The sequence below is a fragment of the Copadichromis virginalis genome, linkage group LG23 (assembly GCF_057382275.1).
Source record: "Copadichromis virginalis isolate Kocher_CV1m ecotype Utaka linkage group LG23, C_Virginalis_male_GT1.1, whole genome shotgun sequence".
Classification (NCBI taxonomy): domain Eukaryota; kingdom Metazoa; phylum Chordata; class Actinopteri; order Cichliformes; family Cichlidae; genus Copadichromis; species Copadichromis virginalis.
Window position 1 is genome coordinate 50,202,060 of NC_140639.1, and position 13,390 is coordinate 50,215,449.

A 13,390-nucleotide genomic window follows, 5' to 3' on the forward strand; every position below is an offset into this window, starting at 1 on the left:
ATCGAGCTGGTGGGCAACATACGTCTCTGAAAACGTCGGAGCACTTTTACAAACATGTGGTGTCTTGATAAACCGAGCAGATATTTGAAGTTTACACAGCTACATTCTCGCCTGAACATTGCTTAAAAGTTTATTTTGTGACCCAGAAAGAGTAATAAGAGTAATATTAAAACTAAGTAGCTGCTGCCATTGTTGGAAACTGGAATTGGCTGCGCCGCGCTATGAATTCTGGGATATGGTGGGCCATGAAGGACACACCCGACCCATCTTTAAAATCTGGGGAAAAGGAGGATGCATTTGTCAATTCAATTCAGTTTTATTTATACAGCACCAAATCACAACAACAGTCGCCTCACGGCACTCTATATTGTACAGTAGATCATACAATAATAGATACAGAGAAAAACCCAGCAATCATATGACCCCCTATGAGCAGCACTTTGGCGACAGTGGGAAGGAAAAACTCCCTTTTAACAGGAAGAAACCTCCAGCTCAGGGAGGGGCGGGGCCATCTGCTGCGGCCTCTGTCGGCTGCATTTGGAGGCGTCTTCGAATTTGGGCTTTCTTCGTTGCGTCGCCGTAACGTCACCAACAAATGCGGCCCCTAAATTTGGACACAGCTACAATACCGGACACTGCTTCTTCTTCTTCTTCGGGGTTTAACGGCAGCTGGCATCCTTGTACATACAGTGCTGCCATGCTGCACCGCCATGCTGGCCTGCACGGCGTCAACGGGTTAGCTCATTTAGCTCGTTAACGTATTAGCGGCATTTTAACGAGATTAACGCTGACAGCACTAATAGAAACCCTTCTGTGTTTGCAGAGGTCAGAGGTCACAGTCTCCAGTATCCAGCTCTGCGTCTATGAGGAGTGATGGGTCCATATTCCTACCTCCATATTTCAGTGATGAACCTGCACCAACACCAAACCTCCATCATGGAGCTCAGCTGACCATGTAAGAGAGCTTCTGACTCATTTACGGGTGTTTGAAATTCTGTGACCACTTTGTAATTTTAGTTTATATTTTAAAGTGTTTATTTGTAGTTGCCTGTATTTTTATTACACTGTGTGTAACGTGGTGGTTTGTGCTGTTTGGGATCGTTTTGGTGTATTTGTGTCAGAACATCAGATAAATGATTTCATCACATTTTAAAAGAAAGTATCAGGATAATAATCTGAACTGAGTCATCAGAAATAGAAAGATGGTCTCAACAGGCCACTGAGCTGATCTCCAAAGAAATGCAGAAGATTGAAGAGTCCGAGGCTGTTTATTTGTCACAGGCATCGTCATACACGTACAACACAGTGAAATGTGCTGAGCTGCTCCTGTGACTGGACAAAACATTAGAAACAATCATTAAATGAAATAATGAAACATTGTGCAGATGTAATGTTAAAGTGCTTTGTGCCACATTAGCACAGCATGTACTGACAGAGCAGTGCAAGCAGAACAAAGCAAATGAGCAAAGTGATGTAAACAGAGTAACTGAACAGAGTGAGCAGAGTAATATCAGCAGTAATGAAGCAGCAGGATCAGTGTAGCAGCGTGTGACGTCATAATGAATCAGGTATGATCTGAAATATGACAGTGAGACAAGAACATGATGTAAGGTCCTGTTTAAACCCTGATGGTGATGCTATGAGGGGAGCATGTTCTGATTTAGGACTTGGATGGTCTGAGGATAGAAGCTCCTCTCTGTTTGTGTCCTGATGGTGCAGAAGCTTCTGCCTGATTGTAGAAGGAGCTGAAGCCAGCATCATCCCAGAGGTGAAGCTCCTCTGTGTGCAGACCTGAGGTCAGATTCCTCCAGGCTGATGTTCAGGATCTACAGAAACGTGTGGTTGTAGTTATTGCTGCACTGTGTGCTTGACAGCAGATACTCAGAACAAAGCGCTGCACACGTGTTCTTTACAAACATCTGTACATAGAAAATATGGATCATGGCAGTGAATGAACACGTTTCTGTCATTTGTTTCATTGGCTTCTTTTTTCTGCCTGTGTTCATGTGATTAATGTCTAACACATAAACAGGTTTGTAATCAAACATCACATCATCAGGGAGGCATCATGAAACAAAGTTACTGCTGGAGGCTGAACTCAATTTGGTGGCAATGTTCAAAAATATCACTCAGATCATTTCAAAGCTTTTAGTTCTTCTTCTTCACTTCTGTAAAATAATAGAAAGGAAATCAGAACCCAGAAGTTCACTTCCTGATGACTGAACTCTTTCAAAATAAAGCTGAAAGCTCTGAATGTGACACCGCTGCTCCACCACAGTTTTTAGAGGAGGTCAAAGGTCAGTTGAAAGTGATGGATCCCAAACTTCCAGTACATCCAGTGAAGGACATAATCAGCTCTGTGATGAAGGCTTTTGCTGTGGAGTTTGTAGGCTGATCACTCTGTGTTTAATAAGACAGGCAGGAACAGCAAAGGAAACTTGGATTCTGAACTCAAACACAAGTTTCTCCACTTTGACTTTTCTCTGTGACCATCAGAGCTTCTGCACAGTGTCATCAAATCTGGATGTTTGTCACTGACAGTCAATGATTTTAGTGATAAAGAAATGTGTTCACAGAGGGAGGAAGAGGAAGAGGAGTGGTGTCTGTGAGGAGGAGCAGCTGTCCTGCTGTGCTTTGTGTCAGGACGTCCTGAAGGATCCAGTCTCTACCAGCTGTGGACACTGGTTCTGCAGACAGTGCATCTCCTCATACTGGGACCAGTCTGCTTCATCAGGAGACTGGTCCTGTCCCCAGTGTGGAGAAAGATCCAGAAGCAGAGCTGGACTGCAGACAGCCAGTCAGAGCAGCTGTGTACAAAGTAAGACTGAACATCTGTCTGCTGATGGACTCATTTCTGAAAACTGGACTTCTTGTTGTTGTTCAGACATTGAAGAGTTTTCTGTCTGTTTTTCTTTCTTTCAGCAGATGTTGGTCTGCAGGAGGTTTTAGATGAACATAAGATCAGTCTGAGGAGGAGATGTGAACGTGTGACTGAAGGAAGTGATGAAACAGGAAGTAGAACCCTCCTCAACAGGATCTACACTGAGCTCTACATCACAGAGGGACAGAGTGAAGAGGTTCATAGCCAACATGAGGTGAGGCAGCTGGAGACAGCTTCCAAGATGGACGCCCTCCATGACACTCCAATCAGGTGCCAGGACATCTTTAAAGCCTTACCTGACCAACAGAGACCCATCAGAGTGGTTCTGACCAACGGCGTGGCTGGTGTTGGAAAAACCTTCTCAGTGCAGAAGTTCACTCTGGACTGGGCAGAGGGCTTGGAGAACCAACATGTCAGTGTGGTGGTTCTGCTTTCATTCAGGGAGCTGAACCTGATCAGAGAGGAGCAGTACAGTCTTCTGGAGCTGCTCCATGTTTTCCATCCAACATTACAGAAGGTCACAGCAGAGAAGCTGGCTGTCTCTCAGCTTTTGTTCATCTTTGACGGCCTGGATGAAAGCAGACTTTCATTGGATTTCACCAACAGGAAGCTGCTGTCTGATGTCACACAGAAGTCATCAGTCAGCCAGCTGCTGACAAACCTCATCCAGGGGAATCTGCTTCCCTCGGCTCTCGTCTGGATAACTTCCCGACCTGCAGCGGCCAATCAGATCCCTCCTACATGTGTTGACAGGCTAACAGAAGTACGAGGCTTCACTGACGCCCAGAAGGAGGAGTACTTCAGGAGGAGATTCAGTGATGAAGAGCTGTCCAGCAGAATCATCTCCCACATGAAGACATCCAGGAGCCTCCACATCATGTGTAGAATCCCAGTCTTCTGCTGGATCACTGCTACAGTTCTGGAGCACATGTTGACTACAGAGCAGAGAGGAGAGCTGCCCAAGACCCTGACTGACATGTACTCACACTTCCTGCTGGTTCAGACAAAGAGGAAGAAGAACAAGTACCACGAGGGACATGAGACGAGTCCACAGGAGCTGACGGAGGCTGACAGGGAAGTTCTTCTGAAGCTGGGGAGGCTGGCGTTTGAACATCTGGAGAAAGGAAACATCATGTTCTACCAAGAAGACCTGGAGCAGTGTGGTCTGGATGTGACAGAGGCCTCGGTGTACTCAGGAGTTTGTACAGAGATCTTCAAAAGAGAGTGTGTGATCTTCCAGAAACCAGTCTACTGCTTTGTTCATCTGAGCATCCAGGAGTTTCTGGCTGCAGTCTACATGTTCCACTGTTTCACCAACAGGAAGTCAGAGGTGCTGAAGGACTTCTTGGGAAAAAAATACAAAGAGTCATCTCTGGATGATTTTTTGATGGAAACACTAACAAAATCCTTCAGGAGTAAAAATGGTCGTCTGGACCTGTTTGTCCGCTTCCTTCATGGCCTCTGTCTGGAGTCCAACCAGAGACTCTTAGGAGGTCTGCTGGGTCAGACAGAGAACAGTCCAGAAACCATCCAGAGTGTCATCAAGAACCTGAAGAATAACAAGAAGCTTAAAATCTCTCCTGACAGAAGCATCAACATCTTCCACTGTCTGATGGAGATTAACGACCTCTCATTACACCAGGAGATCCAAGAGTTCCTGAAGTCAGAGAACAGATCAAAGAAGAAACTCACTATGATCCAGTGCTCAGCTCTGGCCTTCATGCTGCAGATGTCAGAGGAGGTTCTGGATGAGTTGGACCTGCAGAAGTACAACACAACAGCAGAGGGACGACAGAGACTGATTCCAGCTGTGAGGAACTGCAGAAAGGCTCGGTGAGTCCAAGATTTGTTATTCAGAAATGCAGAAGCTGGAGGATGTTTGGTCATTTGTTCTGACACAAGCTGTTGTGTAATATTTTTGAAAGAGTTTCCAAAACCAAATTTGTGTAAAGTTGGAAATAAACATTTCCAGTTAACTGTGTCAAACGTTTTTTCTGCATCTAAAGAAAATATTGTAGTTTCGATGTTTTTACTGCATGAGTAGTCTATGAAACTAAGTAATCTATGTGTATTTGTTGATGAGTGCCGACCTTTTATGAAACCAGTTTGGTCAGGATGAATTAAGAGGGAGGTTATTTTCTCTAATCTCTTTGAGAGAGCTTTGCAGATTATTTTAAGGTCTACATTTATAAGTGATATTGGACGATAGCTTGAGGGATATACAGGGGCTTTGCCTGGTTTTAGCAGGAGACTAATGTTTGCAGAATTCATATTTGATGGAAGTCTGCCCTTTTCTTTGATTTCCAACAACGTTCTGTAAAAAACTGGTGCCAGAATCGTCCAGAATTCTTTGTAGAATTCTGCCATCTGGACCTGGAGCCTTATTATTGGGCATACTTATCAGGGCTTCCTGGAGTTCACCCGGCGTCACCTGGTGAATCCACTGACATTGCTTGACTGTCTAGTAATTTTGGAAGAGTTACGCTGTCAAGAAACTAATAAATGTCTTTTTTTAGACGCGTTTATTTGTGGTGAATATAAAGTTTCATAGAAATCCCTAAAAATGTTGTTCATTCTTTCAGGTCATACATTGTGTTCCCAGATCATCTTTAACAGCACATATAGTTGTTTTTTCTTTCTTTATTTTTAACTGGTTAGCTAAAAATCAACCAAATTTGTTACTGTGTTCAAATTTTTGGGGTATTTTGTTCAGTATTTCCTAAGTCCACTCTTTTTTAAAAATATTTAACAAAGTCTTCATCTCAGTGTCTGAGATGTCACTCAGCAGTGAGCTGCTGACCAAAAAATAATCCAGGCGAGAGTAGGAGTGATGGACATGTGAGAAGAAAGTACAGTCGTGGCCAAAAAGTTTTGAGAATGACACAAATATTAGTTTTCACAAAGTTTGCTGCTAAACTGCTTTTAGATCTTTGTTTCAGTTGTGTCTGTGATGTACTGAAATATAATGACAAGCACTTCATACGTTTCAAAGGCTTTTATTGACAATTACATGACATTTATGCAAACAGTCAGTATTTGCAGTGTTGGCCCTTCTTTTTCAGGACCTCTGCAATTCGACTGGGCGTGCTCTCAGTCAAATCCTGACTGACAGCAACCCATTCTGTCATAATCACTTCTTGGAGTTTGTCAGAATTAGTGGGGTTTTTGTTTCCTCCACCTGCTTCTTGAGGATTGACCACAAATTCTCAATTGGATTAAGATCTGGGGACCTGGTCCCCGAGCCAGTTATCACTTTTGCCTTATGGCACGGTGCTGTGGAACGCCAGGACTGCCATAATGAAATAATTAAATACACCATTAAATAATTAATTAAATGTGGCAATAATTAATTAAAATTGGAAATAATTAAATAAATATTTACAACACATTTAAATAAGTATTGACAGTTTTAATTAATTATTTAATGATGTATTTATTTAATTCATTTTGGCACTTTTGTCCCCTTCATGTCTCAACTTGAAATCATTTTATCTGTCAGCCTCACCCATCAAACTAAGTGGGCGGGGTTAACACTGCCACTGCAGCTTCTCTAGCATTTGATTGGTTGCCGTGCAAAGTAAGTCAAGACAGGTCGATCCTAGATAATCGATTGCTTGTGTGGCCTTGGGGCAGCCAGGTATCCCAGAATGCATTTCAAATCACCGTCAGCAATGGTGGTGTAAAGTTATAAAATATCCTGTTTTTCTGTCACCAACTACACTTTTAACAGTGTTTTAGCCGCAAATGTCGCAGCGTAATCTTCACACGTCTGGTCAGGTTGTCAACATAGAACGTGTTTGCAAAAGTGCTCAGATGTTTTCAGAGATTTCACTCGCTCTGCTAACAGTCAGCTGACAGAGAGCACCGAGCTCACAGCCCCGGTGTTCCAGCTTAACTGTTTTTTTGGGGGTTTTTTGGGGGGGGGTTACGTTACCCAGTTTGTTTACATATTCCACTGTCCGTGTTCCACATGTTGCATTTGCAGATTCTCATTTTCACCGTCTTTTTCCGCCTTGTGTCTCTGTGCTTCTGTAACATAAAGAACGAGCTGACGTGTTTCTCAGGAGACCAGCGATCAGCTCAACAGGCCCTCAGTTTACCTGCATGCATCCTCCTTCTCACCTGTCAGCTGTTTAGCTGCTAATTCAAGAAACGCGCCCACGTGACCTGGTGATAGTCACAGTTTAACTGGGCAGCCGGTGCTCGATATAACGCAATGTCAGCGCATTTTTCTGCACAAGATAAGTAAATATAGTTTTTTCCCCGAGCGCAGAGCTGCTGAAGCTTGTTTCCCTACAGAGCACTTTATAGGCGAACCAACTTCATCAGCAGCTGATGTCCAATCACACAGCTTTGAAACCTCACCTGAGTTTTAGCTCTCAGTGGTTAAACGCTGGACTTAATTCACTCAGGTTCTGTCTGTCGGGTCACGTTTACTTCACTGTTTTATTTACAACTGAGCAAATCGGTTTGGCTGAGGTTAAACTGCATGTCTCCAAAAGTTGATTCTGTTCATCTGGACGTAGCGTTTTGTTTCGTCATCATCAGGTGACTTCTTCAGTCTCAGCTGACTGCAGGTTTCAATCTTATAAACAGTACATTTGCATAATGACTGAAACCAGCCCACTGAAGGAACAATGGGCTGGGAGGTCAGTTCCTTCATCAGAATTATGCAAACTGTCACGGCCATTGATCAACAACCACTGATCAATGTCCATGAGTCCCATTCACAGAGAGTTGGGGAACGGCTGCAATCACAGCATGTAAGATGGTGACAGATGTACCCTTAGGCTCCTCCTCGATTCAGAGATGGTCTTTCCCTTTTCACTTACTTCCCTGGATGATTGAGAATGCATCAAGACGTCATAACTTCATAGTTTTACTGACGTTTAATGGTTCACTGTGTTAGACTGAACCGTTCGCTTTTCTTTATCTGGTGTGTTTTGGATTTAACAGTGAATTTTGAGATTAAACTGACTTAAAATGTTTTTATACAAAGAGGAAAGAGACGGCGTATTTCCACTGAGAGGAGCAGAGCTTGCAACAGCGTGTTCAGACTGCAACCTGGGCAGAAATATTACATCATCTGGTTTTTAATAGTTATTCAACTGTATTCTAAACAATCTGTTTGTGTGTGTTTCGGTCATGTTATGTTTACCTGTCAAAGGCTTGTTAGAAACTATGAAACACATCATGCAGACTTCTGGATGTTAGAAGAAAACGAATACTGCTCATGAATGAGACTAAAGGCAGGAAGGTGTCCTGTAAAACTAAACATGTTAATAGGACCTCCCTATTTATATCATAGTTTATGATATAGCACATGTATTTCAGTAATAGCCTGCTGATTTCAGTGTAGTGGTGAACAGTCACACAGCTCCGTGGGTGTTATCTGTGAGACTGCTTAACTATAATTTATCCAAGTTAACGTCAGTTAACCATTCAGACAGTTCTGTTGCAATGACAAACCTCATGTCGCCGGTAGGTTTCCGCTGTGCCAGCTGTTTACATTACAGCTGCTTATGCAGTAACCATGGTAACCACGGACTCCAGGTCAGACAACAATTTTACATATACGATCTTAAAACAGGACACAGCCACTGTACGTGCTGGCCTCATATCAAATGTGAACGCAGACTGAGTCTATGTTTGACGTTTTTTATATCTAATCTTCCTCTCAAACATTTAAACAGCAGCGAGTCTGCAGCTGAGGGAACACAAACTCAAACTGTCGGAACAGGTTTGATCGTTTCGTGTATGATTTATGATTTATTAAACGTATAAATGTTATTCTAATCTGCTGCTGAGTCTCTTACGCTGATGAAAATGCAGAAAACACAGATCACGGACACCTGTTCAACCAATCACATTCATTCCACTTTGATCTGCGACAAACAGACGGTTCATCTCTGTTACAGTGTTGCGTTAGACTGCTATATTTTTTGTTCTTTATGCTGTAGATTTTCACGTCTCTGGAATAGTTGGCAGTAAAAAGGATGATTTTCTGTAAAATCATATTGATATGAGCCGTGACATATTCATAGATGACAGTTAGATTAGTCAGCTGGGAAACTCTGGGTTAACTCAGAGAGCTGAAGATATCGTGGACATGCTGACCTCGCTCCGTGGTGTACAGGGCCGTTTACCCTCGTGATTAATATTCACAATTAAAATATTAGCCGAACATCATGAAGTCTGTATGTGTGTCATAGTGTCGAACAACCTTTGTACAGTTAAAGCCAGCAGTTACTACATGAAACACCAACGTTATCTCTTTTATGCGTTTATACGCAGGTCACGCTGATTACTGAACAAAAACACAAAGATCAGATGTTAATCGGATTTATTTGCTTTCTCTCCTCCTTAAACATGTTTTTATGTTAGTTATAATTCAGAATTGGCGACTGAAACACGCAGGACACATACGAACATCAGGAAATAAAAACCTGATGAATATAACCTCAGTAAATGAAGTCAGTGTACTGCGGGGGTTATGGCGGCTGAAATCAAATCACTTTGACTGTCACATCACATGTGCAGGTACACTGGTACAGTACATGCGAGTGAAATTCTTGTGTGCGAGCTTCACAAGCAACAGAGGTGTGCAAAAATACAATAACATAAGAACAAGCAAAATAGAAGAATGGCTAAATCTGAGAGTTATATGGAAATTAAATAGAGTAAACAATAAAATAAAATATACAGAGGTTGGTAGTTGGACATGTGCAAAACAAGTGGCATTTATATACAGTGTGGAGTGCATAATGTTGAAGTTCCCGTAGTGAAGGTGAGGTGTCTATGAAGTGTCCAGCAGTCTGATGGCCTGATGGAAGAAGCTGTCTCTCAGTCTGCTGGTACGGGACCGGATGCTGCAGAACCTCCTTCCTGATGGAAGTAGTCTGAACAGTTGATGGCTGGGGGGACTGGAGTCCTTGATGGTCCTCCCCACTTTCCTCAGGCAGCGCTTCCTGTAGATGTCTTGGAGGGAGGGAAGCTCACCTCCAATTATCCGTTCAGAACACCGCACTACTCGGTGGAGAGCTTTGCGGTTGTAAGCGGTGCTGTTGCCGTACCAGGTGGTGATGCATCCGGTGAGGATGCTCTCAATGGCAAAGCGATAGAAGGTCCTGAGGATGCGGGGGCTCATGCCGAATCTTTTCAGTCTCCTGACAAAGAAGAGGCGCTGCTGCGCCTTCTTCACTGTTTTGTTTATGTGTCCTGACTAGGGCTGCATGATTAATCGTTAGAAAATCGCGATCTCAATTCATACTTATGTGCGATCTCATTTCCAAATTACAACGATTTTAAAAAAAAGAGAGCGAGAAAAGACGACGACGATTGTACCGCATTTAGATCCGGGACGTAATCTGCATGAAAACAAGCGCTCACTCTTCCTGCTCAACAAATGACAAGGGCGGAGCCTTATACCACGTGGTACAGAAGCTGGCTGCGAAAATTAGCAGGGAAAAAACCACGGAGAGCACGTCAGGGATGACGAAAGTAACAGGAGAAAATCCGTCCCGGTCAACAACCCAAACATCAATAACGGGAACCTTATACAGCGCTTCCCTATACACGTCGAACTCCCGCAGGCACAAAGAAATTAGGGAGGCTATCACTTATCACCTGACCAAAGATATGGCTCCCATCAACACTGTGCAAAACGAGGGATTTAGGAAAATGATCAACACCCTAGACAAACGCTACACAGTGCTGTCCCGCAACTATTTTTCTATTGTTGCACTACCTGCTCTATACACGCAGTGTGGAGCAACGGTGGAGACGGAATTTCAAGCAGTACAACATTTTGCGGCAACAACAAAACGTGAGACATTTGTTGTTTTTATGTTTATTTATTGTTTTTATGTTCAGTCTCAACTGTTACGAAGTTGATGTGCAGTTAATAAGTGCAATAAATATTTATACTGGAAAAGAAAACCGTGAGAGAATCGTGATCTCAATTCTAAGCAAAAAAATCGTGATTCTCATTTTATGCAAAATCGTGCAGCCCTAGTACTGACCACGTAAGATCGTCAGCCAGGTGTACACCAAGGAAGCGGAAGCTGCTCACTCTCCACAGCAGCACCATTGATGGTGATGGGGTGTGTACTTCTCTGCACCTCCGGAAGTCCACTATCAACTCCTTTGTCTTTGCGACGTTGAGGGTGAGATGGTTGTCTTGACACCGGTGGGTCAGGGCGCTGACCTCCTCCCTGTAAGCTGTCTCATCACTGTTGGTGATAAGACCCACCACTGTAGTGTCGTCCACAAACTGTACTCCGCCCTCTCCTGTGAGTACAGGACAGGGCTCAGTACACACCCCTGTGGAGCACCAGTGTTCAGTGTGATGGGGGATGAGTTGATGCTGCCCAGTCTGACCACTTGGCATCTGTCAGACAGGAAGTTAAGAATCCAGCTGCAGAGGGAGCTGCTCAGTCCTAGATCCTGCAGTTTCCTGTCCAGCTTTGAGGGAACGATGGTATTGAATACTGAGCTGTAATCTACAAACAGCATTCTCACATACGTGTCTCTCTTCTCCAGGTGTGACAGGGCAGTGTGTAGTGTCAGGGCTATGGCATCATCAGTGGACCTCTTGTGGCGGTATGCAAATTGTAGAGGGTCCAGTGAGTCGGGTAGTGCAGAGCAGATGAAGTCCCTGACCAGCTTCTCGAAGCATTTGCTCACAATGGGGGTCAGGGCTACAGGTCGCCAGAAGTTCAATGATGAGATGGTGGAGGATTTGGGTACAGAGACGATGGTGGCCATTTTGAAGAAGGCTGGGACTACAGACAGAGAGAGGGAAAGGTTGAAGATGTGTGTAAACACTGTGTGTGCGCACTGACGTCATCCACCAGTGTCCTGTTATATTTTAGATAGCAAGGAGCAGACGGCCGAGGTTATTAAACTCCACCGAGACAGCGGTGATGCTAATCAGAAGGCTAGACCGTCTGATATTACAGCCTCGCACTTCCGGCCTACCCGACCTTCGGAGGACCCGGCCCACATAGACCGTGAAGGCCGGGTCCTCAGGAGGATGCAGCCTATGAAAGTACTCACTGGCTGTATCACAATTCAGGGTCTGAAGCCTTAACGGTCCTCAAGGGCCGCGTACTCAAAGACCGCAAAGGCCGGAAGTGCAAGGCTTGTGAAATGGGACGGCAGGAGCAGGAACATGAATAATGACAGTAGATGTTTGTGTGAAAGTGCTGGAAGCAAATGAGTGTGTGATGTTCTTTCAGTGTTGCACTTTGTAGACGCTCCCTGAGCACTGGTCTCACAGCCAGCTGCACATAGAGACCAGTGTTGTTAGTCCAGGTCAGAAGATGACTTGTTGGAATGAAAATGAGCTTGTAGTTTGTCTGCTTTAATAAAGTGACTGGAAAAAGGTGTTGGACTTCAAATATGTCCATTTCTGTCACACTTCACCTTTAAAAGTGAAGCCATGTGGTTCCTGGAAGGAAAAACACGACTTTTTCAAGTCTTTGTCCTGTTTTTATGAGAAATGTTCGACTTTAATGTGAAACATTCAGAGTTTTTTCTCTTGTTGTGTTTGTTTGAAGCTGCTTCCTGTTGGCTTCAGCTGTTTGGAGTTTCCATTTTCTAAACTTCTACATTCTGAAGCTTCTTCAGCTCTGAACAGATGATGAAACACTGAATGATGTCAAGCACTTTGTCTAATAAACTTACATCTTTCATTCTTTATACAGTGTCTGTGGTTTGTCAGATATTGGCCTTGATTATCTGGCAGCAGCGCTGAAGTCCAACCCCTCGTATCCCACAGAGGTGGACCTGAGTGGAACCTACAGCAACCTGAAGGATCCAGGAGTGAAGCATCTGTGTGGTTTCCTGGAGAATCCACGATGTCGATTTGAAACTCTGAGGTCAGTCAGCATGTTTTAGTTGTGCTGAGATGAATATGATGTGAAAGTTGTGCTGACACTAAACTGCAGACATCAGGCTGATATTATACTGATCCACACTGAGGATCTTCATGGTAAAGTCTGTTTTCTTCTTCTCTGGTTTAGTCCATTGACTGCAGCAGAACAATGTTCACATTTCAAACAGTGATACTCAACGTATGGCCCGCGGCCCACACGCGGCCTGCCCACCTTTCCTGATTCAGAGAGAGGGGACCCTGATTACCTGTGTAGCTTCTTCCTCACAGTTCTAAGTATCAGACACAACAATGAATAATCCACAGCTGACTGTCTTTAGCAGGTCAAAGGTCACGGCACACAGCAGACAGTCAGAAATATTCTAACTCTGATCATTTATCAGTTGTGACACTGTGAGACTTGATCAGAGGTGTGATCATCACAGCAGAGGCCTTTGTGTCAAAGTCACTGAGGATCAAACAGAAACACATGAAGCAGATTTTCCTCTTCTGGCTTTTTATAGCAGATAACCTTCAAAATATTCTGCAGTCGATCAAAAACTGAAGCAAACCATGAAGCAACATGTGAACATGAGCTGATGCTGCTGAAGTGAAGCAAAGTTACAGAGGTTTGA

At 43.8% G+C, this 13,390-nt stretch overlaps 1 protein-coding gene across 1 annotated transcript in view; it reads left to right on the plus strand.

The window, feature by feature from the left end:
* Window positions 1–13,390, plus strand: part of LOC146682066 (NACHT, LRR and PYD domains-containing protein 12-like) — a 39,264-nt gene that overhangs the window by 4,836 nt on the left and 21,038 nt on the right. The window contains exons 5-8 of the mRNA XM_085448816.1: window positions 824–955; window positions 2,577–2,890; window positions 2,923–4,714; window positions 12,589–12,762. Coding sequence (XP_085304942.1) covers window positions 824–955; window positions 2,577–2,890; window positions 2,923–4,714; window positions 12,589–12,762 — 2,412 coding nt within the window. The remainder of the gene's footprint in view (window positions 1–823; window positions 956–2,576; window positions 2,891–2,922; window positions 4,715–12,588; window positions 12,763–13,390) is intronic.